Below are 26,233 nucleotides of genomic sequence, written 5' to 3' on the forward strand. Positions count from 1 at the left end.
ATGGCAGAGAAATTCGCAGGATTATTAGCAAAATGGATGGAAAGCAAAGGGCAAAGTGTGGACGCCCATGTAAGGAATTACAACTGTTTTTTCCAAAAATGGAAAAATTAAATGTTCCAACAGATGTACGAAGACATATATACATATCTATATGTGCATATATGTATATGTATATATGTACATATATATATATATATATATATATATATATATATATATATATATATATGTGGTGTGTACATGTATACATGTATATAGATCTATATTTTTTCTTCTTTTTTTTTCTTTCTGCGTGCAGGCACAATTGGAGAAAGAAATGAAGGGAATGTTCTCGGCGTTGGGGGGGCGTCTGGAGGAAATGAAGTTCCCGGACGAAATGAACACGGCATGTGCGAATGTCAAGGAGAGGTACGGGCCGACGGGGCGGAGCCATGACAAATTAATATGTAAAACTCTCATACGAATAGTTTATTGGATGAATGGAATAGATGAAAAGGGTAAACCGGAAGTCGAGGATAGCCAAGGGGGGGAGGGTCTGAAAGAACTGAAACAATATTTAAGGTGTATAGTAGGTTACAGTGCTATGATAAAACTCCTCAGTAATAAGCGCGATGTGGAAAATATTATAGAAAATGTTCAGAAGACTACGGCAAAAGCAATAGGAATCGGGGGCACCGGGCTTCTTAATGAGAAATGCGAGGATATCAAATATGGGGATATTTCATTGGGTTCCCAAATTTTAGGGAAACCTTTGGCAGAGTGGGTACAGAATTTGAACAGAGAAGGAGGAATGTTAAGGGCATATATGGGTTGGACACTAGGAATGAAGAAGGGTGATGCAATCCAGGAAATAGACGAGAATAACGATCGTGGGACGTCAGTTATGGAATTGTTAAGGGAGAAAAAAGCTCCTGCCATATACAAGGAAGTTACTCCCCCTGCTGGTGCAGCTCCAGCAGAAGACAAATTAAAAGAAGTCCTACAGAAAGCACAATCGTGTCAAGCAGGACCAGGAAATAAGACCATGAAGGACTGTATACAGAAGAAAATGGAATCAACATTAGGTAAGTAATTTTTCATGATCTAAGGAAGTAATGTTTCATGTAATGATCTATGGAAGTAATGTTTCATGTTCTGAGAGAGTAATGTTCGATGTTCTGAGTCAGTTAGTGAGTAATATTTGACATTCTGAGAGAGTAAGTGAATGTAGAATTCGTGGTCCGAGATAGTAAGCTTCAGGGTTCGGGTTCGATGGTCTCAGGGAATGTGGAGTTTGAGGTTCCGGATTCCGGCTTTAGGGTTCCAAGTTCCCGGTTCAGGGTTTAGGGTTCAACGTTCAGGGTTCAGGGTTCAGGGTTTCAGGGTTTAGGGTTTACGGTTGAGGGTTTCAGGGTTTCAGGGTTTAGGGTTTAGGGTTTAGGAGTAGGGTTCCGGGTTTAGGAGAAAGGTGTCTGCGTGTTAGAACTTTGACTCCGGGTTTAGGACAAAGGTTGTAGGGGTGTTAGGACTCAGATTCCGTGTATAGGAGGAAGGTTTCAGGGTGCAAGGACATAGATTCCGGGTTCAGAAGTAAGGTTTTAGGGGTATAGGAAGATGCTTCCGGGTTGAGGAATAAGGTTTTATGGGTATTATAATAAGGCCGTAGGGGTATTGGAATGCAGGTTTTAGGGGTGTTACAATATGGTTGTTGAGGTGTTAGAATAAGGTGGTAAGGGTGTCAGAATAAGGTGGTAAGGGTGTTAGAATAAGGTTGTATGGGTATAAGAAGAAGGTTTCAGGGTGTTTGGACTTAGATTCAGGGTTCAGGAGTAATGTTGTAGGGGTGCTAGAATGAAGGTTGTAGGGGTATTAGAATAATGTTGTATGGGTGTTAGAATAATGTTGTATGGGTTTTAGAATAATGTTGTATGGGTGTTAGAATGGGGTGTCCGGGTATAGGAGTAATACTGTATGGGTGTTAGAAGTGAGATTCCGGGTTTAGGACAAAGGTGTCAGGGTGTTAGAATTTAGATTCCGGGTTTAGGGGGGACGTGTCAGGGTGTAATAACGTAGATTCCTGGTTTAGGACAAAAGTGTCAGGGTGTAAGAATTTAGATTCCGGGTTTAGGGGGAAGGTTGTAGGGATGTCAGAATTCAGATTCCGGATATAGGAGGAATGTATTAGGGGTGTTAGAATGTAGATTCCGGGTTCAGGAGGGAGGTGTCAGGGTGTTAGGACATAGATTCCGGGTTTAGGAAGAAGGTTTTACGGGTGATAGAAGTCGGATTCCGGGTTTAGGAGAAAGGTTGCAGGGTGTTAGAACTCAGACTCCAGGTTTAGGAGAAAGGTGTCAGGGTGTTAGGACTTATATTCCGGGTTCAGGAGGAAAGTGCCAGGGTGTAAGAACATAGATTCCCGGTTTAGGACAAAATTGTCAGGGTGTTAGGACTTAGATTGCGGGTTCAGGACAAAGGTGTCAGGGTGTTATGACTTAGATTCCGGGTTCAGGAGGAAAGTGCCAGGGTGTAAGAACATAGATTCCGGGTTTAGGAGTGAGGGTTGTTAGGGTGTTAGAACTTAGATTCCGGGTTTAGGACAAAGGTGTCAGGGTGCTAGAAGTCAGATTCCGGGTTTAGGACAAAGGTGTCAGGGTGTTAGAACTTAGATTCCGGGTTTAGGGGGAAGGTGTCAGGGTGTAAGAACTTAGATTCCGGGTTTAGGAGGAACGTGTCAGGGTGTTAGAACTTTGATTCCGGGTTTAGAAAGAATGTCTTCGGGGTATATAAATAAGGTTTTAGGGGTGTTTGGACTTAGATTCCGGGTTTAGGACAAAGGTGTCAGGGTGTAAGAACTTAGATTCCGGGTTTAGGAGGGAGGTGTCAAGGTGTTAGAACTTAGACTCCGGGTTTAGGAGGAAGATTGTAGGGGTATTAGAATAAGGTTGTAGGGGTATTAGAATAAGGTTTTAGGGGTATTGGAATAAGGTTGTAGGGGTGTCAGACTTCGGATTCCGGGTTCAGGAGGGAGGGGTCAGGGTGTTAGAACTTAGATTCCGGGTTTAGGAATAAGATTGTTGGGTTAGTAGAATGAGGTTGTACGGGTATTAGAATAAGGTTGTGGGGGTATTAGAATAAGGTTGTAGGGGTGTCAGGTGTCAGATTCCGGGTTTAGGAGTCAGATTCCGGGTTTGGGAATGAAGGTTGTAGGGGTGTTGGAAGTCAGATTCCGGGTTTAGGTGGAAGGTCTTAATGGTGTTAGAATAAGGTTTCAGGGGTCAGCTTTAGTTACTTTAGGGGGAAGGGAAAAATTCATCGCAGACAGGGACTACATACAACGACGACCGTATGGTATGAACCGGATGGTAGGAACCGGATGGTGGGAACGGGATGGTGGGAAGTGGATGGTAATAAGCGGATGGTGGGAACCGGATGGTAGGAACCGGATGGTAGTGACCGGATGGCAGGGACGCATCCCAGCATCCCTCCCGGGAGGGGGAGAGGAAAAACTCCTCGCAGACAGGGAGAGGATACTACACACCAACCGGATGGTATAAACCGGATGGTATGAACCGAATGGTATGAACCGGATGGTAGAAACCGTATGGTATGAACCGGATGGTATGAACCGAATGGTATGAACCGAATGGTATGAACCGGATGGCATGAACCGGATGGTAGGAACTGGATGGTGGAGAACCGGATGGTATGAACCGGATGGTAGGTACCGGATGGCAGGGACGCATCCCAGCATCCCTCCCGTGAGGGGTAGGAAAAAACTCCTCGAAGACGAAGACCCGATACGACAGAGCAACAGAACGGCAGGAACTGGATGGTAGGTACCGGATGGTAGTAACGGGATGATAGTGAGCGGACGGTAGTAAGTGGATGGTGGGAAGTGGATGGTGGGAAGTGGATGGTGGGAAGTGGATGGTGGGAAGTGGATGGTGGGAAGTGGATGGTGGGAAGTGGATGGTGGGAAGTGGATGGTGGGAAGTGGATGGTGGGAAGTGGATGGTGGGAAGTGGATGGTAGTAACCGGATGGTGGGAAGTGGATGGTAGTAACCGGGTGGTATGAACTGGATGTTAAGAACCGGATGGTATGAACTGGATGGTGGAGACTGGATGGTATAGACCGGATGGTGGAGACTGGATGGTAGGTACCGGATGGTGGAGACTGGATGGTAGGTACCGAATGGTATAGACCGGATGGTAGTAACCTGATGGTATGAACCGGATGGCAGGGAAGCATCCCAGCATCCCTCCCGGGAGGGGTAGGTAAAACTCCTCGAAGACAAAGACCGGATACCACACACCGACCAGATGGTATGAACCGGATGGTATGAACCGGATGGTATGAACTGGATGGTAGTAACCGGATGGTAGGAACCGGATGGTAGAAACCGGATGGTAGACACCGGATGGTAGTAACCGGATGGTATGAACTAGATGATAGAAACCGGATACTACACACTAACCGCATGGTATGAACCGGATGGTATGAACGGGATGGTATGAACCGGATGGTACAAACCGGATGGTATGAACTGGATGGTGTGAACTGGATGGTGGAGACTGGACGGTGGAGACTGGATGGTGGAGACTGGATGGTGGGGACTGGATGGTGGGGACTGGATGGTGGGGACTGGATGGTGGGGACTGGATGGTGGGGACTGGATGGTGGGGACTGGATGGTGGGGACTGGATGGTGGGGACTGGATGGTGGGGACTGGATGGTGGGGACTGGATGGTGGGGACTGGATGGTGGGATCTGGATGGTAGACACCGGATGGTAGTGACCGGATGGTAGTGACCGGATGGTAGTGACCGGATGGTACTAATCGGATGGTGGGAACTGCACGGTGGAGACTGGATGGTTGTGACCGGATGGCATATAAACTGCAAATTTAGAACAATCCCAAACGAAAAGAGAAAAAAAAAAAGAGAAAAAATTTTCATTGATTGTGAATGACATACATTTACTTAATCTACATAAATACATACAACCCACAACATACATACATACATACAACATACAACATACATACATACATACAACATACAACATACAACATACAACATACAACATACAACATACATACAACATACAACATACAACATACAACATACAACATACAACATATATACATACATGTCACTTTACATGTCCTATTAATCTTTTCTTCCGTTCTTCTTCCCGCAGCTGAAGTATGCATGAAGAACGAAGAGGGAAAATTTTGCGATCGACTAAAATGTGCAAAAGATTATTGGCAGCTGAAGGAAGGGCAGAGCAACACCGTAAGCAAGGGGGAAGACTGTACATATATATATACATGTGCATATATGTATATACATATGCATATAAGTATATATATGTATATATATATGTACACATGTATATGTATATATGTATACACATATATGTATATATGTATATACCTTCCCTTTCTATATAGGGAGATTTCTGGGGCAAACACGCCAAGGATAAATTGGAGAATCTCTTTGATACAGCGATTTCTGGTAGTACTACCACCGCAGGTGCCCATTGCGACACCATTGCAGGCTTAGATACTGCAAATAAAGCAGCTTGCAAACTGTTTACTGCTAAATTAGAACATATGTACAAAAATGGGAGTGGTGGTCCTGACCAATTGTCTGATCAAATTATTAAATGTGTTCTGTTAAATGCTTACGCTAAAAGATTAAAAGAGGAAGCCGAAAAAAAAGGATATTGTGACATAGAAAAAGGTTTGAAGAAAGCTTTCGATCAAAGCAGTACCGTTATGTCTTCGTCAGGTAAATGCAAAACTGGTTCTAATGACAATAATTGTTTTGAATGTAATTGGACCAACATCACTAATGACGGACTTGATCAGTGCACCATTCCCAATGGCACCAACCAAAATGACCAAGTACAGGACAAAGTGAAAGAATTGTTCCTGAAGAACACCCAAACGCAGGACGACGGAATACAAAAAACCTTGGCTAAGTTCAATGAAGGAAATTCCTTATGTGAATACGTAAATTGTGCCGCAAAGCGGGCGGAAGAGAACAAGGGGGGATCGGGGACTGGACAAGTAAGTGGGCACACACGCTGTCTAATTGTGTAGTAAGAAATGGCAGTTACATGTATATATGTACATATGTATATATATGTATACATATATACATATACATGTATATGTATACATATGCATATACATATATACATCTATACATATATACACATACATACATATGTACGTATGTATATATATACGTATATATACGTATGTATGTATGCGTACACATACATGTATATGTATATATATATATATATATATATATATATATATATATATATAACTTCACTTGCAGAAAGACTTCTGGAAGGTGGATGATGGCGCAGTGAAGACGCTGTGGACAGAATTGTCCACAGCAATGGAACAGAGTAAAGGAGCAGGAGAGGAGAAATGTAATAAAATGGGTGATAATGCCAGTGCAAGGGATGCAACTCATTCTGAAAGGAAGGCATGCAATTATTTGCATGCCGGATTAAAAAAACTGTACGATGGTCCTACGACGACAGGCGACAGCGACATCCTTAAGAAGAACCTATCGTTCAGACAAGCGGTGGGTTGTTTCTTACTTCATTCCTATGCAAAACATATGAAAGAAAAAGCAGCTTGTGAAATAGAAGCTGGAATAAAAAGGGCATTTGACACTGCTGGGAATGGTAAGAGTGGTAATTGCCAGAATGGTGGCAAGGAACTTTGTGTCCTTTGCCAATGGAAAGAAGACGACTATGACAAATGCAAAATTAAGGCAGGTGGCACCACAACTGAAACGAATGTTGAGAACAAATTGAAGGACATCGTCAATAAGGACAACAAGGACACCAGCATTCAGACAATGGCGAAGGAAGTAAATAACATGGAATTCTGTGATCGCGTCCAATGTGTCACAGCCCAATGGAGGAAACATAGGAATACAGGAAATGCGTTCCTTCGTACTTGGGTAAGGAAATAACCATTACACATATATATATGTACATACACATATACTTATACATGTATATGTATATATGCATTTATGCATATATATATATATATATATATTTAATTGTAGACTCCAGTATGGGAAGAAGTCAAGAAGGAAGTCACCTCATTCGACAACGCCCTGCCTGACAGTGGGGGCAAAGACACCCAAGCAGACAGTCTATGCAATGACCTTACATGCCCAAATGGTGAACAGGATTGCGTAAGCAAGGAAACATGCAAAATTATTATTAAAGCATTGAAGAGTATACATGAAATGCAGGAGAACGGATCCGGTTCTGAGGGGGTAAAATTGAATGACCGAATATTTCGTTCTTCCATGCGCTGTATAGCGCTCAATGCATTGATGCACAAATTAAAAGATCAGGCGGACAAGGGAGGTTATGGTTGTGCTGTACAGAAAGGAATAGAAGAGGCGTTTAAGGTTGGGTCTGAGAAAAGGGACACTTGGTGTGGGAAGGATAATAATGGGAATGGTAAGAATGTGGGTTCCTGTGAGGAATGTGGAAAGGATAATCAGTGCTTCAGTACTAAAGTTGGGGAAAAAAACCTGTGGACCGAAGTGTTGGGTATGTTAATCACCCCCAACATACAACAAACATTATCCAAAATAAATAAGGAAGCCACTTTATGTGATCGAATGAATTGTATAATAAAACAATGGATTGATACCAATAAACCAGCCACAGGAGGGGGAACATCCGCAGGAACGGTAAGGGGGGAAGATATGTATATACATATATATACATATATACATACACATCTATATATACCATATATATACATATGCATATGCATATATACATATATGTATACACATATATACTATATATATACATACATATATGTATACACATATATACTATATATATACATACGTATATACGTATATAGGTATGTAGACACATATATGTATACACATATATACTATATATATACATACGTATATACGTATATAGGTATGTAGACACATATATGTGCATATGTATACACATATATATACATTTCCATGTATACACATATATATGTATATATGTATACATATATGCATATACATACACATATATGCATATGTGCATATGCATATATATATATATATATATATATATATATATATATATATATATATATATATATATTACTACTTATATAGGACACATTCTGGGATGAGAATGGCGCAGTGAAGAAATTGTGGGAAGAATTGGCAGAGAAAATGAAGAAGAACGGCAAGACGGATCAAGGAAAATGTAATGAATTGCCAAATCCATCTGACAAGACGGCATGCAATTTTTTGCATGCCGGCTTAAAACAACTGTACCAGCCGGATCCGGCGACGGCGACGCCGGGAGGCGGCGCCGCCGGCATCCTATCTGAAGACAACCCATCGTTTAGACAAACGATGGGTTGTTTTTTACTTCACGCTTATGCAAAACACATGAAAGATAAAGCTGTTTGTGACATAGAGGAAGGAATAAAAAAAGCTTTCGACACTGTTAAGAACGGTCTAGGTACTAATACTAATTGCAATGATAGCGCCAATGGCAAGGGACCTTGTGTCCCTTGCCAATGGAATGATGCCAGCATTGACAAATGCGACGTAAAGACTGGCATAACTGGCTCAGCGGAGACTGCAAAGGAGAAAGTGAAAAAAATTATCGAGGAAGACAAGACCAACATTCCGCCAATGCTAAAGAACATAAATGAAATGAAGACTTTATGTGATGGTTTAAAATGTATAGTATCCCACTTAAATTCGCCCAACGCACAACAACAGAAAGTGGTAAGTAGAGTGGGGGGGGGGGGGGGGGGAGGGAGGAAGGAAAAAAAAATGTACATATGTACATATACATATATACATATATGCAGACGTATGTATATACAAATACATGTACACATATACATATGCATATATATGTATATACATGTATATATATGCATATACATACGGACATGTACATACGTATGTATGTATGTACGAATGTACATATACATATATACATATATGTGTATATACGTATTTATGTATACATATGTATGTATACATACATATGCATATATATATTTATATATATATATATATTTTACTCCACTTTGTAGAGCACATTTTGGACGGAAGGCGGCGAAGTTGGCGAACTATGGAAACAATTGGCAGACGCTATGACGAAGACAAATAATAGCAACGAAGGTCAATGTGGTAAGATGGATAATGGCACCAATGGTCAGAGGGATGCTACAAACCCTGAAAAGAAGGCATGCAATTATTTGCATACCGGCTTCAACAAACTGAAGGACATTACTGCGTTCACACCGTCTCAAGCCCAAAACGGTAAAATTTTGGATAAGGACCCATCGTTGACACAAGCGATGGGTTGTTTTTTACTTCATTCTTACGCAAAACAAATGAAGGACGGAGCGAAATGTGAAATAGAAGCTGGAATAAAGAAGGCTTTCGATCTTGGCAAAGGTTTAAGTATTAAGGGTACTTGCGATGGTGGTGCTGGTTCCAGTGGCAACGAACCTTGTGTTCCGTGCCAATGGGATGAAAACATCCTGGAAACTTGCCAAATTACCACAAATGGCACTCCCGAGAAGGTAGAAAAGAAGTTAGAACATGTAGAATCTGATATTAACAAAACCTCCACTACCAACTTAACGGAAATAAACAAAACAGAGTCTTTATGTGACTATATTAAATGCGCCGGACCCAAATGGTTCAAAAAGAACCAGGGGAAGAATGGTGGTGCTGCTACTAACAAGACATGGGTAAGTACTACCACAACCAATACAACCACCACAACACTGATGGGGTAGAGAAAAAAAAAAAGAAATTCACATTCCGAGTGTTGGAATGATGTTGTTGTAGTGTTGGAATGATGTTGTTTGGGGTGTTGGAATGATGTTGTTGTGGTGTTGGAATGATGTTGTTGGTGTGTTGGAATGATGTTGTTTGGGGTGTTGGAATGATGTTGTTTGGGGTGTTGGAATGATGTTGTTGGGGTGTTGCAATGAAGGTTGTTGTGGTGTTGGAATGAAGGTTGTTGGGGTGTTGCAATGATGTTGTTGGGGGTGTTGGAATGATGTTGTTGGGGGTGTTGGAATGATGTTGTTGGGGTGTTAGAATAAGGTCATTGGGGTGTTAGAATAAGGTGTTAAGGGTATAGGAATAAGGTTTTAGGGTATAGGAATAAGGTTTCAGGGTTCAGGAGTAAGGTTCAGGGGTTAGCTTTAGCTACTTTAGGGGGGGAGGAGGAAAGACTCCTCGCCGACAGAGACCGGATACTATACAACCTACTAACTACATATACATAACTTCTTCTTTTTTCTTTTTTACAGTGTCAATTTTGGGATAAAGGCGTTAAACCAACACTAGAGGAGATGTTCAAACAAATCGAGACGAATGGAAAGAACCCTAATCCTGCATGCACCACCTTTGGTGATGGTAATAAACATAGTGTTGAAAGAAAAGCATGTAACCATATCACAGCAGGACTACAGCACATTAAAACAATTACAAGTAATACCTCCCCTCCTAATGGTAAAGACAACCAACTGCTCGATGGAGCAGTTGGTTGTATTGCTCTTAACATGTACGCTGATCAAATAATCGAATCGACGAAGGAAAGTTGTCCCATTGGTGAGGACAGAATAACACAAATATTCAAAACATGGAATGATCAAAATAATAATAATTCTTCGTCTTCGCCTTCGTGTTTGACCTCTGGTGGTAAAAATAATTGTTTCAAATGCACAAGGCATAAGGACTTTAATGGTTGCAAACTAAGTGTTGACAGCTCTTTGGTGGATAAAACAACAAATGGAAGTTGCTCTTTTAACGAAGACAAAAAGGACGTCCAAAAACAAATGGGAAATCTCCTCAACAACGAAGACCAAACCAAACCCAACTTCATTAAATCCAACATAACGACCACCTTATCTTTTATCACTAACATGACCTCTTCTTTCTGTACTCAAGTCCAATGCGCAGCAAAAAAATACCACGTAACGCATAATGGTGCTAAAAGCAGCGATGTGACTTGGGTAAGCGAACCCATATCAATGACAACAACAACATTATATATACATATACACATATATATGTATATATGTATATACGTATAAGTATAAGTATAAGTATATGTATATGTATATATGTATATATGTATACATGTATATTTATATATGTATGTATATATGTATATGTATATATGTATATGTATATGTGTATATATATATGTGTATATGTATACACATATGTGTATACATATGTGTATACATATACATATATATTTTTTTTTTTCTTACTTTCTTTTGTTTTATGTTTAGAATGCCTTGAGGGATGAGATCGGAAAGGAATTAACGGATCTTTTAAAAGATATGAACGAGGCTACAAAGCAGAAGGACGTTGAACAGTACTGCAAAGATGACAGCAAATGGAATACTAAGGGCCATACAGAAAGGCGAACAAATAGGGCAGCTTGTTTGCATTTTGCTGCAGGACTGCAGCACATTTATGGCCGTCCCAACGGCCCTAAGGTGGGCCCTGTTAATGGCCCATCGTTTGGACAAACGATGGGTTGTTTATTTCTTAAAGAGTATGCAAAACAATTGGAAAAAATGGCAAACGAGAAGAAAAGAGGACATAGTTGGGTACATCCTCTTTGTGACATAGATAAGGGCATAAAACATGCTTTCAGCAAAAGTGAAAAAATTATGAAGAGTGTATTAGATGAATGTAGCAGTGGTCCTAATGGTATTTCTTGTTTTGAATGCAAATGGGCCAATAACGATTATGATAAATGCAACATTGGCAATGACAGTGTAAAGTCCAAAGTTGAAGCAGTGTTCAAAGACGAACCAAACAAAGACCATATGGAAAAAACATTGGAGAATACAGTCTGTCCCATCCTTCTTACGGACCTCCTTACCCCTTTTCTTCCTTTGGCTCCTGTCTCTATTGGTCTTTCTGCTATGGCTTATTACCTTTGGAAGGTAAGATAAAAAAAAAAGATAAAAAAAAAAGATAAAAAAAAAAGAAAAAAATTAATAGGAAAAAAAAAAATTTTTAATGGTTAAAAGGAAAAAAAAATTTTTTAATGGTTAAAAGGAAAATAAAAATTTTTTTTAATGGTTAAAAGGAAAAAAAAATTTTTTTAATGGACAAAATTAATAGGAAAAAAAAAATTTAATGGTTAAAAGAAAAAAAAAATATTTAATGGTTAAAAGGAAAAAAAAAAAAAATTAATGGTTAAAAAAATAAAATAAAATAAATGTGTAAAAAGAACATTTCACAATCTTCTTAACAAAAATATCCTCTCATTCTTTTTTTTTTTTTTTTTTTTTTTCTGTAGTATTTTGGTCCTCTTGGTAAAGGAGGACCACGTTTCAGAAGATCTCCTGCTGAAATTCCTGGTCCATCCGTACAAGAACACCTACTCGATCATGTGGAAGAAGCTGGTCCACATGAATATCGATTGGTGAAGGAACGAAAACCTCGTTCTGCTCCAACGAGGACGAAACGTTCTGGTGGTGTGAATCGCCGCACCATTATTGAAATTCATTTTGAAGTGTTAGACGAATGTCAAAAAGGCGACACACAATTGAACCAGAAAGATTTTCTGGAACTTTTGGTTCAAGAGTTCATGGGATCCGAATTAATGGAAGAAGAACAGGTTCCTAAGGAAGAAGTTCTTATGGAAGCGGTTCCAATGGAAGGTGTTCCAATGGAACTTGTTCCTATTGAAGAGGTTCCAATGGAACGTGTTCCAAGTTTAGGTTCCGGGTTACTGGTTTAAGGTTCAATGTTTAGGGTTCAAGGGTTTAGGGTTTATGTTTTAGGGTTAACGGTTTAGGATCCATGGTTTTAGGGTTTTATGGTTTACAGTTTAGGTTTCACAGTTTAGGTTTCACACTTTAGGATTCACGGTTTAGGGTTTAGGATTCACGGTTTAGGGTTTAGGGTTTAGGGTTTAGGGTTTTAGGGTTTAAGGTTTATTGTTTAATGTTAAAGATATAAATTAAAAGTTTCACTTTGTGAAAATTAAGACCTTTGTTTTACGAGTGTGAAATGGATGAAAACCTTCATTGACAATGTGTTATATTTATATCATTTCATTATACAGAACAGACAAACCCACATAAATAATTTTGACGTAGTCTCGTGATAAGGGAAAATATATATACTTGGAGTGTAAAATGTTTAGGGGAAAAGAATATTGGTTTCACACCTTTTTGTCATTGTTTTTTTTTTATGTGATATACACATATAATGTGTTAGGATATTCCTGTTACTTCTTAATTTTTTTGAACTTCTTTTATTATTTTTTTCTTGTCATTTTTTTTTTCCTGTTATATATTTTTTTTTTTGTACTTTTTGTTTCGGTATAAACTCACAAACATATGTAGAACATCGTAAAAACTGCATAAAAAAAAATGTACGAAAACGTTAAGTGTGAACACAGTTAAAATGATAACTCCGTAGAAAAATGTATTGCACAGTTTTAGATGAAAACTTCGTAAAAAAAAAAAATGTACGAACACAGTTTTAAATGTGAAGCAGTTAAATGTGTAAACGGTTTTAAATATGCACTGCACAGCGCGAAATATTTAATACGAAAATGTAAAAACTTCAAAAGAATAAACCGCACCAACTGTGTTGCAGAAAAGTTCAAAAAAAGTCCTTCTCGTTACTTGGTGAAAAATGTTAAACGCACCAGCAGGCACGCGGAGCAAAATTGCGCGGCATAAAATAAGATTAAAAAAAAAAAAGCATCAAATGAAATTGATGTTGCGAACAAAAATTAAAAATTCAGCGCGCAAAAAAAAAAAAAAAAAAAAAAAATTAAAAAAAAAAATTAAAAAAAAAAAAAAAAAAAAAAAAAAAAACGAATTCATTGATGTATGACTAAATAGGAGTCATTTTCTCTAATGGGTGGATCGCGGCAAAATAAGAAGGTACTAGCAAAAAAAAAAAAAAAAAAAAAAAAAAATGTAAATATAAGAGTACGAGCAAGAGCCAGTAGAAGTGTCAGAATAAAGGTTAGAGAAAAGGTCACCATAAAAAGTTCAGTGGAGGAATGCACGTGACATATACATATATAGCTCTGGCGCACATTCTCAACTTTAAACACTCCTGGTATAAAGAGGAAAAAAGAAGATGGATGCCATAGAAACCGATGTGACGACAAATTCGTATAAAAAGGCCATAAATTATTTGAAAGAGAGGTCCCAGAATATAGACATCTTTGATGTGACAGGAACGACAGACATAAATGATGAAACAATAACGGAATTTATAAGATCGAACATTTTATCCCCAAATGATAAGCAGATAGTAGAACTGTTTAATGAAAAAAAAATAAATAAAATTATGTTAATTAATTATATGGAAAGGAAAGTAAAAACAATACTTCAAGGAAAGATCCATTTATTGTTAGTACTCACTTCCCCCATTTGGATTGCCTATATGTTACTCATATCGAAAACGTTAAAGACAAAGATTTTTACGTCCATTGCAGCATTATGTATGTTTTTTAATTTTTTTGCTTCTTTCTTACTTCACAATTTTGAATGGAAACCTGAATTATATTTCTTGATTGAGAAGATTGATCACATTGGCATTTTCTTAATGATTAGTGGATCATGTTTACCAGTACCCGCACTGCTTTTTAATAAGATACAATTTCTATATTATATTATCCTACAAGGGTTGACCTCCCTCTTTGGGTGCTTATTTATATGTTTCAGCCGCTTCAGTACGGGCAATAGGATTACACGGGCCTGCACCTATGTTATAGCTGGGCTCCTGCACGTCCTATTTTTGAAGGATTATATAATGGGCCTCATTCCCAAGGAAATCGCTTTCCTCATTTTCCTGGCTACACTTTATTGCCTGGGGGCCACCTTCTATTCTATGAAGAAGCCCAACCCCATTAAGGGTAACGAAACATGAGTTCATCTGCTCCTTCCACAAATGCGTGTCAACATATACACTCCTGCTGTTTTCCGAAATGCATGTCAACAAGAGCATTTTTTCCCTTCTCCCTTACAATTTTCGTAGGCATTCTGGGGTTCCATGATCTCTTCCACATTTGTTGCCTTGGAAGTGGCCTACTTACAATGGCCTTAAATTGCAGTGTCATCATGAGGAATACATGAAGAAAAAAAAAAAAAAAAAAAAAAAAAGGGCGAAGAATTTGTTTTGCACAATCTGCATATCACACCATCATTCTTACGCACCATACATATAACTGCGCGCATCATCCTCAGTTCCCACCCGTCTACAGCTTTTACCCCACTGTGTGTATCCTCTTTTTTTTTTTTTTTTTTTTTCCTTTAATGTAAGAGGGATACATCAAAACGTTCTAACGCATGTATTGTCGTTCACAAATGTTAGGGACACATTTTCCTTTTTTCACTATTTCTGCCTGTGCCATCGTCCCCCTTTTTACACGTTCCCTCGTAATGTGTGTTGGAAAATTAAATAGTAACGTATGATTTCCAAAGTTTTCAGTGATGCGTTATGTGCACACATGTGCTGAATACTTAGAGAGGCGAATCGTATGTGGTATGTTGCATCTTTTCGTTCTGTAACCTTACGTTTTAATTTTCACGCTCTACTGTTTATGCTTAATTCTTATGTTATATTTTTTACTTCCTAATTTTTTACGTTCTATTGTTTACATTCAATTTTTTACGTTATATTGTTTACGTTTTATTTTTTACGTTCTATTTTATGCTTTCTAATTTTTTACGTTTTACTGTTTACGCTTTATTGTTTACGTTTAATTTTAACGTCACGTGAGTCTATTCCTTTCTGTGAAGGTCACACTTTTCTTTTTTTTTTTCTAAAATATTCCTGTGCTTTAGAAAATTCGCATTATTCCACTGATCGATCTTCAGTGGCCTGGACGGACAATTCTCACGCAGATACACTTGTGGCATACGCAATTCGCAGATCGTATTCTCCATACCACTCTCTGTAAATATGGTGTGCACATTTTTAATGCGACCTTTGAATACGCTGACCACTGAGTGCTGACACATTTCCTCATCCCTAGCATAAAATAACATCACCGACATGATATTTTTTGGACTTATTGTCCACATGGTTATGCTTCCTGTAATGCTGTTCTTGACTAAGCACTCATGGTATTTATCCCTGGAAATTGATGCATACAATACGTTTTCGTATGTTCAATGGATGGGTTAAGACATTTTTTTAAAAGATCTTTTATTAAAATGCGGCAAGTGAAATGATTTCCTTCATCTGTATACTTCGCCATGAATACAAAAAAAAAAATTGACAGACGAAGAGAGAAGATAGAAACAAGGGAGAATAAAAAAAAAAAAACAAAAAAAAAAATTGTTATAGTGGAAGATCGGCCAGGTTGCAAACATACACATGTGCGCAATGGAGGAGACAAATAAATGTACTTTAGAAATAATTCGCAAAAGTATGGCACACATGTATACGCAGTTACGTCGACATATAGATATATCTTCAGAGGTGTAGCAACTGACCATCATTGCTTCGTTCATTTATGCCCCAAGAAGTTTTGATCATGCATAGGTCGACTCATTATATGAACTTTTTTTGGAAGTGGCTGCATCATCCTATGTGCTTGGGGATTTATATAACTGTTACTTTTCACATTACGTGATTGCACCGTTTTACTATTTGAGGCTCCGCAACCGACGGATCCACAGGAAGGTAGAAATTCACTGGAGGCCGATGATGTCTGATGCCGTAAGGGAAATTTATTTGCATTCACAGGTTGGCCTAAATTATTAGTATATCTTATAACTGGCTGTCCCCCTTGTGCAAAGCTGTTATTAGGAACAAAGGATGATCTTCTTGGTATAACTTGGGGAACTACTTGTTCCTGCATCATTGGTTTTGTTTGCATATAATTTTGTTGAACATACTGAGGTGCTGCATTTCCATACGTGGGTTGAGATACTTGCTGCGCGTAGATTTTTTCGTATGTCATGGCTGGTTGGGCACTGCTATGCGCTTGGTAATTTTGCACTCCTCCTGTTAGGTGAACTTGTGGCTGGGGGCTTGTCTGCATATGTTGCGCCGACACTGTCTGCACCTGCTGTTGTTGTGCCATCTGCAGGGGGTGGTTCAGTAAGATTCCTCCGCCACCACATTGCTCGGGCTGAGCTCCCATCACCTGTGCGTAACTTGGCTGTACGCACTGAAAAACATTTGGTTCATACGAATTGTACGTAGGGCTAGGGGGTGATTGTTGTGGTTGTATTATGTTGCCCATGGAATTTATTGCATAGATTGGACTCTGTTGCGCTTGGAACCCCCCTTGGATCTGCCCATTTTCATTCATCATATACACATTTGGAAGAAATTGTTGTGGAATGGGCCCTACTGGCGAATTATCTAGTTGGATCACATTGCTTGTTGGCATTAACCCTGCAGGGGTAGCATTTACACTTGTCTTAAAAAAGCAACTTTGATTATTCCCGATGGGTTCATTTTGAAGATTAATGGTACAGGGATATTTTATTGACTCTGTCATTATTGTAGATGAATTTTCCATGGGGACATCTAACTGAATAGGGGTAGAGTCCATATCAATTGGGTTTTGTATAACTGCGGGATCATTTTTAATGATGATATTTGGCCTTGTACTATTTACATATATAGGTTGGGGGGCCTTGTTCTTAAAAACAATGTTAGCTGGTGGGGGATTTATCACTAAGGGGGGACGAGGTTCATTGGTTACAACTACGGTCGGTGGCTGCCTAATGTACAGCTGGGGAATTATTTGTTGATTTTTCAAAACAACTGGCGGAGATGGGTCCACATAATTGGGGTTCAGCACATTCATTGCGTTATTCGTTCTTTCCTGTGCGTTGATAATCAATGGGTATGTAGTAGCATTATTCCCATTTGCATAAAGCACCCCATTATTTAATGTCATCACAGGTTCTTTGTTAATATAGTTTGTATTGATGTATTCATAATCCGATTTTTCTCCATTCTGAACAACGACGTTCGCATTAGCTATGGTAGTTTCTCCCCCTTTGACATATTTTTCCCTCTTTTCTGTTTTCCCCGTATGTGCATATACTCCAGGGGAACTCGATATATGCACGGTGCTTCTTCTTTTTCCATTGGACTTACTAACCTTCTCTTCGCAGACAGTATCGTCATCACCATTATCCTCCTTTTCATTCTTCGTTATAAACTCTACCCATCCTTCAAATTCTATTTCACCTTCATCACTGCAGGTTTCGTTGCTTATGGAACTCTTCGCCGTCGGTTTGTAGTACGTGTCATCTGCGCTAGAAAGTCTGTGCCTCCTGACGGAGCTTCTTCTGATTTTCTCCACCTCCATAATTCTATTGTGTGGGTCTCTGTGTAAGCTTGCGGTTGTTTGTGGGTGGCTAAAAGCCTATGCAATGCGAAGGATTCCCGCCTACACGAATGAACTCTCCTTACGATATGACCCTGAGCATACGCCAATGTAGCGCAGTGTATATCGGTCCCGGTTTGGACTGCACGTGCGCTTCTATTTACACAATAGCGAAGTGAATAAACGGCTAAACGCTGAATGGCAAAATCGTGCATAAAAAAAATGTATTGATGAGCGATAAAACGAGCGGAGTATCATTCAAGGACGCATTTTAATTCTGGCCATATTCTCGGGGTTACTTTTCTAACGTGACAGTCGAGTTAATCGTCTACAGAAGGGAGAAAAAAGAGAAAATTATAATATGTGCAAAAATGGCCAATTTTAACATGAATCTAGTTGCAGTCTGCATGGTACATAAGTTGCTAGTAATTTGGGGGCATCCCTCTTTACCCCCCATTGCGTGTTAATTTGTGTGAAAACGATGCGTACGGGGTAGAAATGCACATTTTGTTCCCCATAGAAATGCGAAAAGAACTACTTCCATATTCAGTTTGTCCCTTAAAATTGTAACTAACCATGAGCAGCACCACAGGGCGTGGAAATAAATTAGTAATCTAGACCTGTTCTATTGCTTCAGCTGCAACTCCAGTTTTTGATACATAAATATTTATACATATACCTAGTAAACAGAAAATAATTGGAAAAAAAAGAAAAAATAGGTCATTTTTTTTCTATATTCAGCAAAAGTATTCTTAAAAAATAATTTTAAGAATAAGCCAGAAGATGGAGAAGAAAATTAAATTTAGCGTAGCTGCTCACTTGTTCGCTGTAGAATGTGAGGTACAGAAATATCAAAAACGAATAAGCAGATGAAAATAGAGGAGGAAAAAATCAACAAAATTAAACAAACCTCAAGAAAATAAATATTAAACAAGGGAGCTAAAAATAAAATGACCAAACAAGCTAGCCAAAAATAAACGGATGAAACAATTTCGCAGATCGAACAAGTGCATTAGTTGTTGAAAAAAAAAAAGAAACACACACACAAACACACAGGCATTACCACACTACAGCTAGAAAACAACTTTGCGAATTGTTCTGCAAAGAACGGATCTTATATTTAGGCAACAAGGACGATATCTTAATAGTATCAGATAAAAATGTAAAAATTGTCAAAGAAATTTTGTGACAATGAGAAAAACAAAAATAAAAGTAAAAAAAGAACAAAAAAAAAATTACTATTTCATATTGGTTCATCAAATTCCAGAGTGTTAATTTTCGAAACCCTGAATTCCAAGAGCGCACGTTTTGCAATTAGCAAACAATTGGTAACTGCGTTTTTTTTTTTTTTTTTTTCTTGTTTCTTTTTCTTTATTATTTAATTGTGAAAAAAAATTAAGTCAACAGATATATGCAATGCAACGGAAGTGTGAAATGCAGGTTTAGCTTCACTGATGGAGAAAGCTTACTGAAGTTTTCTGTAGTCGCCGTGGCCCCATCATCAGGTTGAGCGAAGGCGCAACGTTACGTATGTAGGTATGTATACACTTATATACATATATACACATCCATACCTGCGCGAATATTCCCTATTTACATGTAAATATATATGTTCTACATATATGTACCCTTGTGGGCGCACGTTATTCGCAACTTTATTAATCGCCCTAATTCCGGTAAAAAAAACAAGTTAATACAGTTGCAACTCATAGTTTTCAAAAAAAGAGAAAATTACGTAACTATTGCATTAATTGGAGTTAAAAGGTTTTAGCAATGTAGAACAGTGTCAATGTAGAGAGTTCAGTAATTTTGTAGAATTATTCGTAACATGTGCATGTATATCAGTTGGACGTGTTTAGGCACAAAATTTTCTTTTTTTCTATGCCCGTGTGTGTGTGTGTGTGTGTGTGTGCGTGCGTTTTTATTTTTTATTTATTTTTTTTTTTTACGCCGTGTAAAATAAACATTTATGGCCAGGTTATTTTTGCCGCGGACGTGCACATATAAGTACGCATTTGTGTACGCGGTATTTTCCCATTTACATGAAAGTTCCAAATCGCGTAGAAGGAACAAATTCCGGTTATCTGCAATATAGGAAATTCGCTTTCTTCATTTGAAAATGCTTACCGAGTGGCATTTCTCTTGTTTTCTCTTACTTCCCGTTACTTTATGCTATTTTTTTTTTTTTTTTCCACACCTCCCCACAACAGTTCACTGATTGCACAATTTTATGCACATGGGTGTGTCCGAAATTTTCGACAACTCAAGCGCGCGTTGATAGAAATGTTTCAAAATTTGGCAAAAAGGGAAAAGAAAAACAAGGTGAAACAAAGAACACGAAATTAATTCTGCCTGTTCCACCTGCACAATTAATTCTAGAATTAACCTTTTAACAGAAAAAAAAAAAAAAAAAAAAAAAAATACGTGCTCATAACAGCTAACTCTTGCTACAACAGGATAAGTTGAAAAAATCACCTGACCGTTTAGGTGTAAAAATGAGAAAAAAAAAAAAAAAAATGTGGACGATATTTAACCTTCCACACAGTTAAATAGCTATTATTTTCTTTTTCCATACAATATGAAAACACTGTTCAAAATTTTGGGTTTGCCAAAAAAAAGAAAAAAAAGGAAGGTGCCACCCTTTGGGTAAAAAGTGACTTTTCTTGTAAAGCGTAATTAAACTACGCCCAACCACGGGGTGTTATGAAAATACCAACACACTTCCGAGTGCATACATAATGTGTGCACATGCGTACTCGTAAAGGCACAAAGTAAAACATGAGCGCCATGAAAAATTTCGACTTGTGAATCATTTTAACCAATCGAATTAGTGAAACCCCACAATGAGCGGAGTGAAAGAGGGAAAAAAAGGAAGAAGCCAAAAAAGGAGAGCGCAAATGCTCTTAAAAAAAGGAGTAATATAACACAATGCAACAAGGGGGTCATGAAAAATTTGTATGCAAACATACATATATATCTTCACATGGGTATGTGTTAACGCAAGAACGCTGGTTGGCCTCCTATGAAGCAGAGCTACTGTTGCGTCGTTGTGCTCCCCTTTTTGCAAATATAAACGTAGTGCAAGCTGTCATCCACGGGAGGAGCTATGGTGATTAAGAAAAAAAGGGTGTAAGCGGAATGGGGGAAATTGTAAGTAAACGAAATGCAGAGAAGGAAAAAAAAAAAAGAAGGAAGAAATCATCTACATGCTATTTTTAAAAACTCGTTTAAGTAGAGCAAACTTACCTACTATCCCTAACATAGGCCGTTTAACTGTTTTCACCGCGACGTTCCACTTGTAGTCCTGCTTCTGCAAATACCCTAGTCGATAAGTCGGTTGTGCATGCGATATGACAACAAAGACTCCTTCAGGCCTAAATGAAATTTGTTTTTACCAATTTGGGAGAATTTTAGGAAAAATATTTTGAACTCGGAAAGTGTGAAATGTGAAAAGAGCAAACGAAGAATGGTAAGGATAAAGAAGAGCTGCCGTTATGAACGAAAACGCAGCAAAGAATATTTAATTACTTTAACACGCGCGATACTTCGGACAACATTTCCTCGACATTCTTTAGGGAATCTTCCGAGCAAACGACAGAGTCTAGACAGGCCTTATCCACGATTAGGTCAAATTCTGCATTTTTAAATCCCTTCATGTCACAAACATTCATTAGTATATCTGCAGGGGGTTGTAAGGTGATGTGGGGGACATATATTTTGCACAATTGCTTCGTTTGAGTAAGCCTGCATAATAATGCGTAACTCCATATTCGTGTGTGTACAACTATATAAGTACGCGAATTTTCTCCCCTCTTTTTGAAATAGATGGCTTATATGCAAAGGCGCATCACTACAGCGCCGCAGTGGTATATTTTTTTACATTTTAAATTCGGCTTGTCCTTGTATATTTCTTTCATTTTATTTATACACACAGTGGATGCATCGATGTTCGTTATATCTGTGTAGCCATTGTCCAGCATTTCTTCGCTCAATCCTTTCGTAGGGAGTAAATAGACGCATATGTGTGTATGCGTCAGTGGACGTATGCATATGTAGGTGGGAAATGTCTATAGGTTGAGCATTTTCTCATGTTGTGGTTCATACAATATCAAACAGACATGTTGCGTGTGCATGTTTGTTAATTCCTACTTGATGTTCCACAACCGATATTCAAGACTTTTGCGTCATTTTGCACGTTAAGCTCTGAGAAAATGTGCTTTACACTAGACCATTTTTGATGCCAGTCAAATTGCTCTTCTTCGCTTTAGAGGAAAGCAGAAACAGGGAAAAAACATAAAGGGAAATTGATTTAATCGAAATAGAGTGAATTGGTAAGATTGGTTCATGCAAATGTTGAATTTTTTCCTGTGTTACTTTGTGTATCGCTCGTCCCAGTAAGATATATTGCCGTACTACATTGGGACAGAAAAAAAAAAAAAAAAAAGCAACATTTTAGCATATTACAAAGCAAATATAGGTATAGTTGCATAATTTTTTTTTTTATTATTATTAATGGCAACATCAAATTTGTGTGTAGCATACGCTACATACACTCCTACGCATTTTTCTAATCGCAATTTTGGTTGCAATTTTAGTTTTATTTTTTTTTTTCTTTAATGTACTACTGCCATGGTGAAGGAAAAATCCGCGTCGTAATATTTGAACACATTAACGGAAACTGTTAATCAGCACGTTCGAGGATCTTCCGATTAGGCCTTTGTTTTCTACTAAATGGGGAAGAGAAGAGAAAGGGTGCTTTGAAGCAGGCGTACACATGTTTGCTTCAGAGGGACAGTTCATTGGCTGAACTGTTTTTTTTGCTACATAGCGTTGCCATTCTGATGTACTCCTTTTTAAGCATTACATGCTCTTTGCCCTTTAAGCATACCTGTTTTTTTTTTTTTTTTTTTTCTTTTTTTCTTTTTTTCTTTTTTTAACCTCAAATTAGGGTTGTTACTTTGAATTTGGGAAATTTGCCCAATCTTCAAAAAAGAGGAAAATACACATGTGCAAGAGGAATATTTAAGTATTTTTATTTTTATTTATTTTTTTTTATTGTACGCATGTTTTAGGGAATTTTTACACAGATTTGTTTGCGGACTCTGCATAGCCTTCACCCATGTGCACGCAGCACGCCCAATTAACACGCAAGAACACATACATGCGCCCTTGCGGTGCGCTATGGCAGGAATAAATTCCATTATTTCTATTTCGTGAAATTGCGGAGGTCCTCCTGTTAGTAGCTCTCCCTCAAAAGCATATATCACATTTTTGCCTTCTGTTTCGTAATGAACAATAACATGTGCTTTACGAAGTGAAGTCTGATGCCTACAGAAGACAATTTTTTTTTTTTTTTTGCATACTTTATGCAGATGTGTGTGCATATTTGATAAGCCCATTTTTTAAATAAATTTTTACCGTTTAGAAGACTTAATTCTTTTGTGTTTATTTCTTTTTATAATAATTTTTCATTATCGCATAGTAAGTTCAGGATTTTATTATGCATTTTATCGATTTTGTCTAAGCGCTCCTCTATCTGCTCGTGAAGGGATTAGAAAGGTTTTGCTTTATGAGTGGGACAAAAATAAACAAAGAAAAAAAAAATAAACTTCTGTTTGTTAGCTCAACAGGTTGTCTTAATGAAATTTCCTTTTTTTTTTATTTGCCTTCCTAGTTTAGCACATCCCTCCTTTCTTCTCATATTTGTGAAGGTAATGTGCACTGGGGGTATAGGAAGAGCCACGAAACACGATCGATTGTGCTCGTACTTCAACGAGCGAAGTGAAACAATGGCGATGAAAAAAATTGCGTAGAGTGTTACACATTAGTGTGGACAGGACAAGGCGCTACACTTTATGTATGCATGTTGAACCATTATATGTATCATTACTTCCTTGAAGAGGATTTTCATTTTTTCGTTTTTCTCATTTGTATCTGTTACTTTTCCTTTATTCATTCTGTTGACGGAGGAAGGGTTTGTTACTCTGGCACAAATTGGGTTACCAAAACGGAGAGAAGGAGCGCTTAAAAAAAAACAAAAAAAAGTATCCATATTTTTTACGTTTCTATTCCTTATACTTCAAGTGTGACGGTTATGTTGGAATATAAAAATGCATACAGGGTTTCGCCACAGAGAAATTTACTACACATCTATAGCCCATGCATGAGAGTTCCTCACATTTTTGCCTCTTTTTCCTTTTTTTTTTTCCTTCTTCACAAGGAATTAAGGCAGAAAAGTTCAGGGCGATATTCGAAAAGATAAGAGTTTTCTTTTTATGCGTGTATAAAAATGGGAAGTTTATTTTAACAACCTCATTGGTATTGACGCATTATACTTGTTCTCTTCTTTTTTTATCCTTCCGTGTCTGTAGAGTGGAAGAAGGTTTGGAGATGATTTCCATAATGTGTACGTTTTTGATGTATGTTGATAGCATTCGGTTGCCTTCCGTTTGCTTTTCTCCTTTGTTTTTTAAGCCTTATGTACTTTTGGCTTCTTATCTTTTCATTTTTTTTTCGCGTTTTTCTCGTTTCGCGCTTCTTTTTGTTTTTTCCTTTTTTTCCTTTTCTTTCTTTCTTTCCTTCTGTTTTTTTTTTTTTTTTTTTTTTTTTTTTTTTTTTCTGCGTTCTTCTGAATGACTTTGATTAGCTTTTATTTAATTTTTCTTTCCCTGTTCAGGCCTTTATCTTATTTTATTTATTTATTTATTTTTTTTTATTTCTTGTAAGCCAAAATGTCATCCTTGACCTTCACTTATTTATTTTTTTTAAGAATAGTGACATACTTCTACTTTTTGTTCAATTTTTTTTTTTTTTTTTCAAACTATTCGCATTAACATGGCCAACCTGGTTTCAGCATCTCCAATTTGTACACGCTCTTTTTACACTTATTTGAAAAAAAGGTTACATTTAAGATGAAAATACGAGGAGGGTAAATGAATCCAAATTTAATGAAAAGCCAAGCAAAGAGGGAAAAGAAAACGAGCAAGGAAGGCGGAGTACGACGGCGCACATATAAATAGCACGAGTAGGTAGAAGAAGCATTGATAGAAGGAAGTAGCGAAGAAGGACGAAAAAGAAATTAATTCATACAGCGTGAGGGCAGGCAAGAACTGGCTATCGAATGTGTTGATGTGTAATTTTACTTATTTAGCCTTTTTTTTTTTTTTTTCTGTTTTAAAATTTATTTTCCAAGTTCTTGATTATTTATTTACACACACACACAAAAGAAGAAAAAAAAAAAAATGCCTTTACCAGTTTGTCACTCCACCATGTGTCTTTTAAAATAAATTGTTTCTTTTTTTCTTCTACTTCCATTTCTTAGCTTTACCTTAATTGTTTCTTTTTCCTCTTCCTCCATTTCTTTGTCCCAGTTTTATTTTGCATTCCCCTCTGTGTTATACGTTTGGAAAGTCCTATTTCGACCACACTCCTACATTTTTACACCTCAGAAATGTTGTCGCATGTGTATGTATAAGTATTTTTTTTTTGCGCATGTGTATGTGCATAAGTGCTCCTTTTTCGTTTGTGTCTTCTGTGGAAGGTGGTCGGACTCCAGGTTGCAGGAATTTTGTGTCCATAACTTGAGCCCGCAGATGAGGGTGTATTTTTTTTTTTTTTTTGTATATAAGATTGTAAGGAAAGTGCAGATATTAAGGGAACAGGTGTATATACACATGCGCGCGATCATTCTTCCGTGTCCACTTCCTTCCCTGGCACATGTCTACCTAGACGTACATATGCATACTTACGCCTTCCGCAACCTTGCACGTAAAACTGGCTGTTGTAGTAACGATATACACAGCTTCCGTTACACGTAGCCTATTTTCTCACTCCAAAAAAATTAA

General features: G+C 37.9%; 4 protein-coding genes across 4 annotated transcripts; 2 read left to right on the forward strand and 2 right to left on the reverse strand.

Moving 5' to 3' along the window:
* PKNH_1226500 (SICAvar, type I) lies at positions 1–12,806 on the forward strand (the record flags this gene model as incomplete). Its single annotated transcript, XM_002260283.2, has 11 exons — positions 1–69; positions 299–1,064; positions 5,181–5,275; positions 5,434–6,054; positions 6,335–6,973; positions 7,085–7,726; positions 8,168–8,794; positions 9,112–9,777; positions 10,348–11,052; positions 11,338–12,003; positions 12,363–12,806. The coding sequence occupies 11 exons, from the start codon at positions 1–3 to the stop codon at positions 12,804–12,806; spliced, it is 5,940 nt and encodes a 1,979-aa protein (XP_002260319.2).
* Positions 12,807–14,167: 1,361 nt separating this feature from the next.
* On the forward strand, positions 14,168–15,168 carry PKNH_1226600 (hemolysin III, putative; the record flags this gene model as incomplete). Its single annotated transcript, XM_002260284.2, has 2 exons — positions 14,168–14,948; positions 15,071–15,168. The coding sequence occupies 2 exons, from the start codon at positions 14,168–14,170 to the stop codon at positions 15,166–15,168; spliced, it is 879 nt and encodes a 292-aa protein (XP_002260320.2).
* Positions 15,169–16,547: 1,379 nt separating this feature from the next.
* On the reverse strand, positions 16,548–18,371 carry PKNH_1226700 (conserved protein, unknown function; the record flags this gene model as incomplete). The annotated part of the gene is made up of 1 exon (XM_002260285.1): positions 16,548–18,371. One exon carries the CDS (start codon positions 18,369–18,371, stop codon positions 16,548–16,550), a length of 1,824 nt encoding a protein of 607 aa, XP_002260321.1.
* Positions 18,372–21,422: 3,051 nt separating this feature from the next.
* On the reverse strand, positions 21,423–23,020 carry PKNH_1226800 (methyltransferase, putative; the record flags this gene model as incomplete). Its single annotated transcript, XM_039114147.1, has 7 exons — positions 21,423–21,493; positions 21,636–21,763; positions 21,918–22,068; positions 22,270–22,383; positions 22,539–22,651; positions 22,764–22,801; positions 23,012–23,020. 7 exons carry the CDS (start codon positions 23,018–23,020, stop codon positions 21,423–21,425), a joined length of 624 nt encoding a protein of 207 aa, XP_038969815.1.
* Between the last annotated feature and the right edge of the window lie 3,213 nt (positions 23,021–26,233).

This window comes from Plasmodium knowlesi (assembly GCF_000006355.2).
Source record: "Plasmodium knowlesi strain H genome assembly, chromosome: 12".
NCBI lineage: Eukaryota > Apicomplexa > Aconoidasida > Haemosporida > Plasmodiidae > Plasmodium > Plasmodium knowlesi.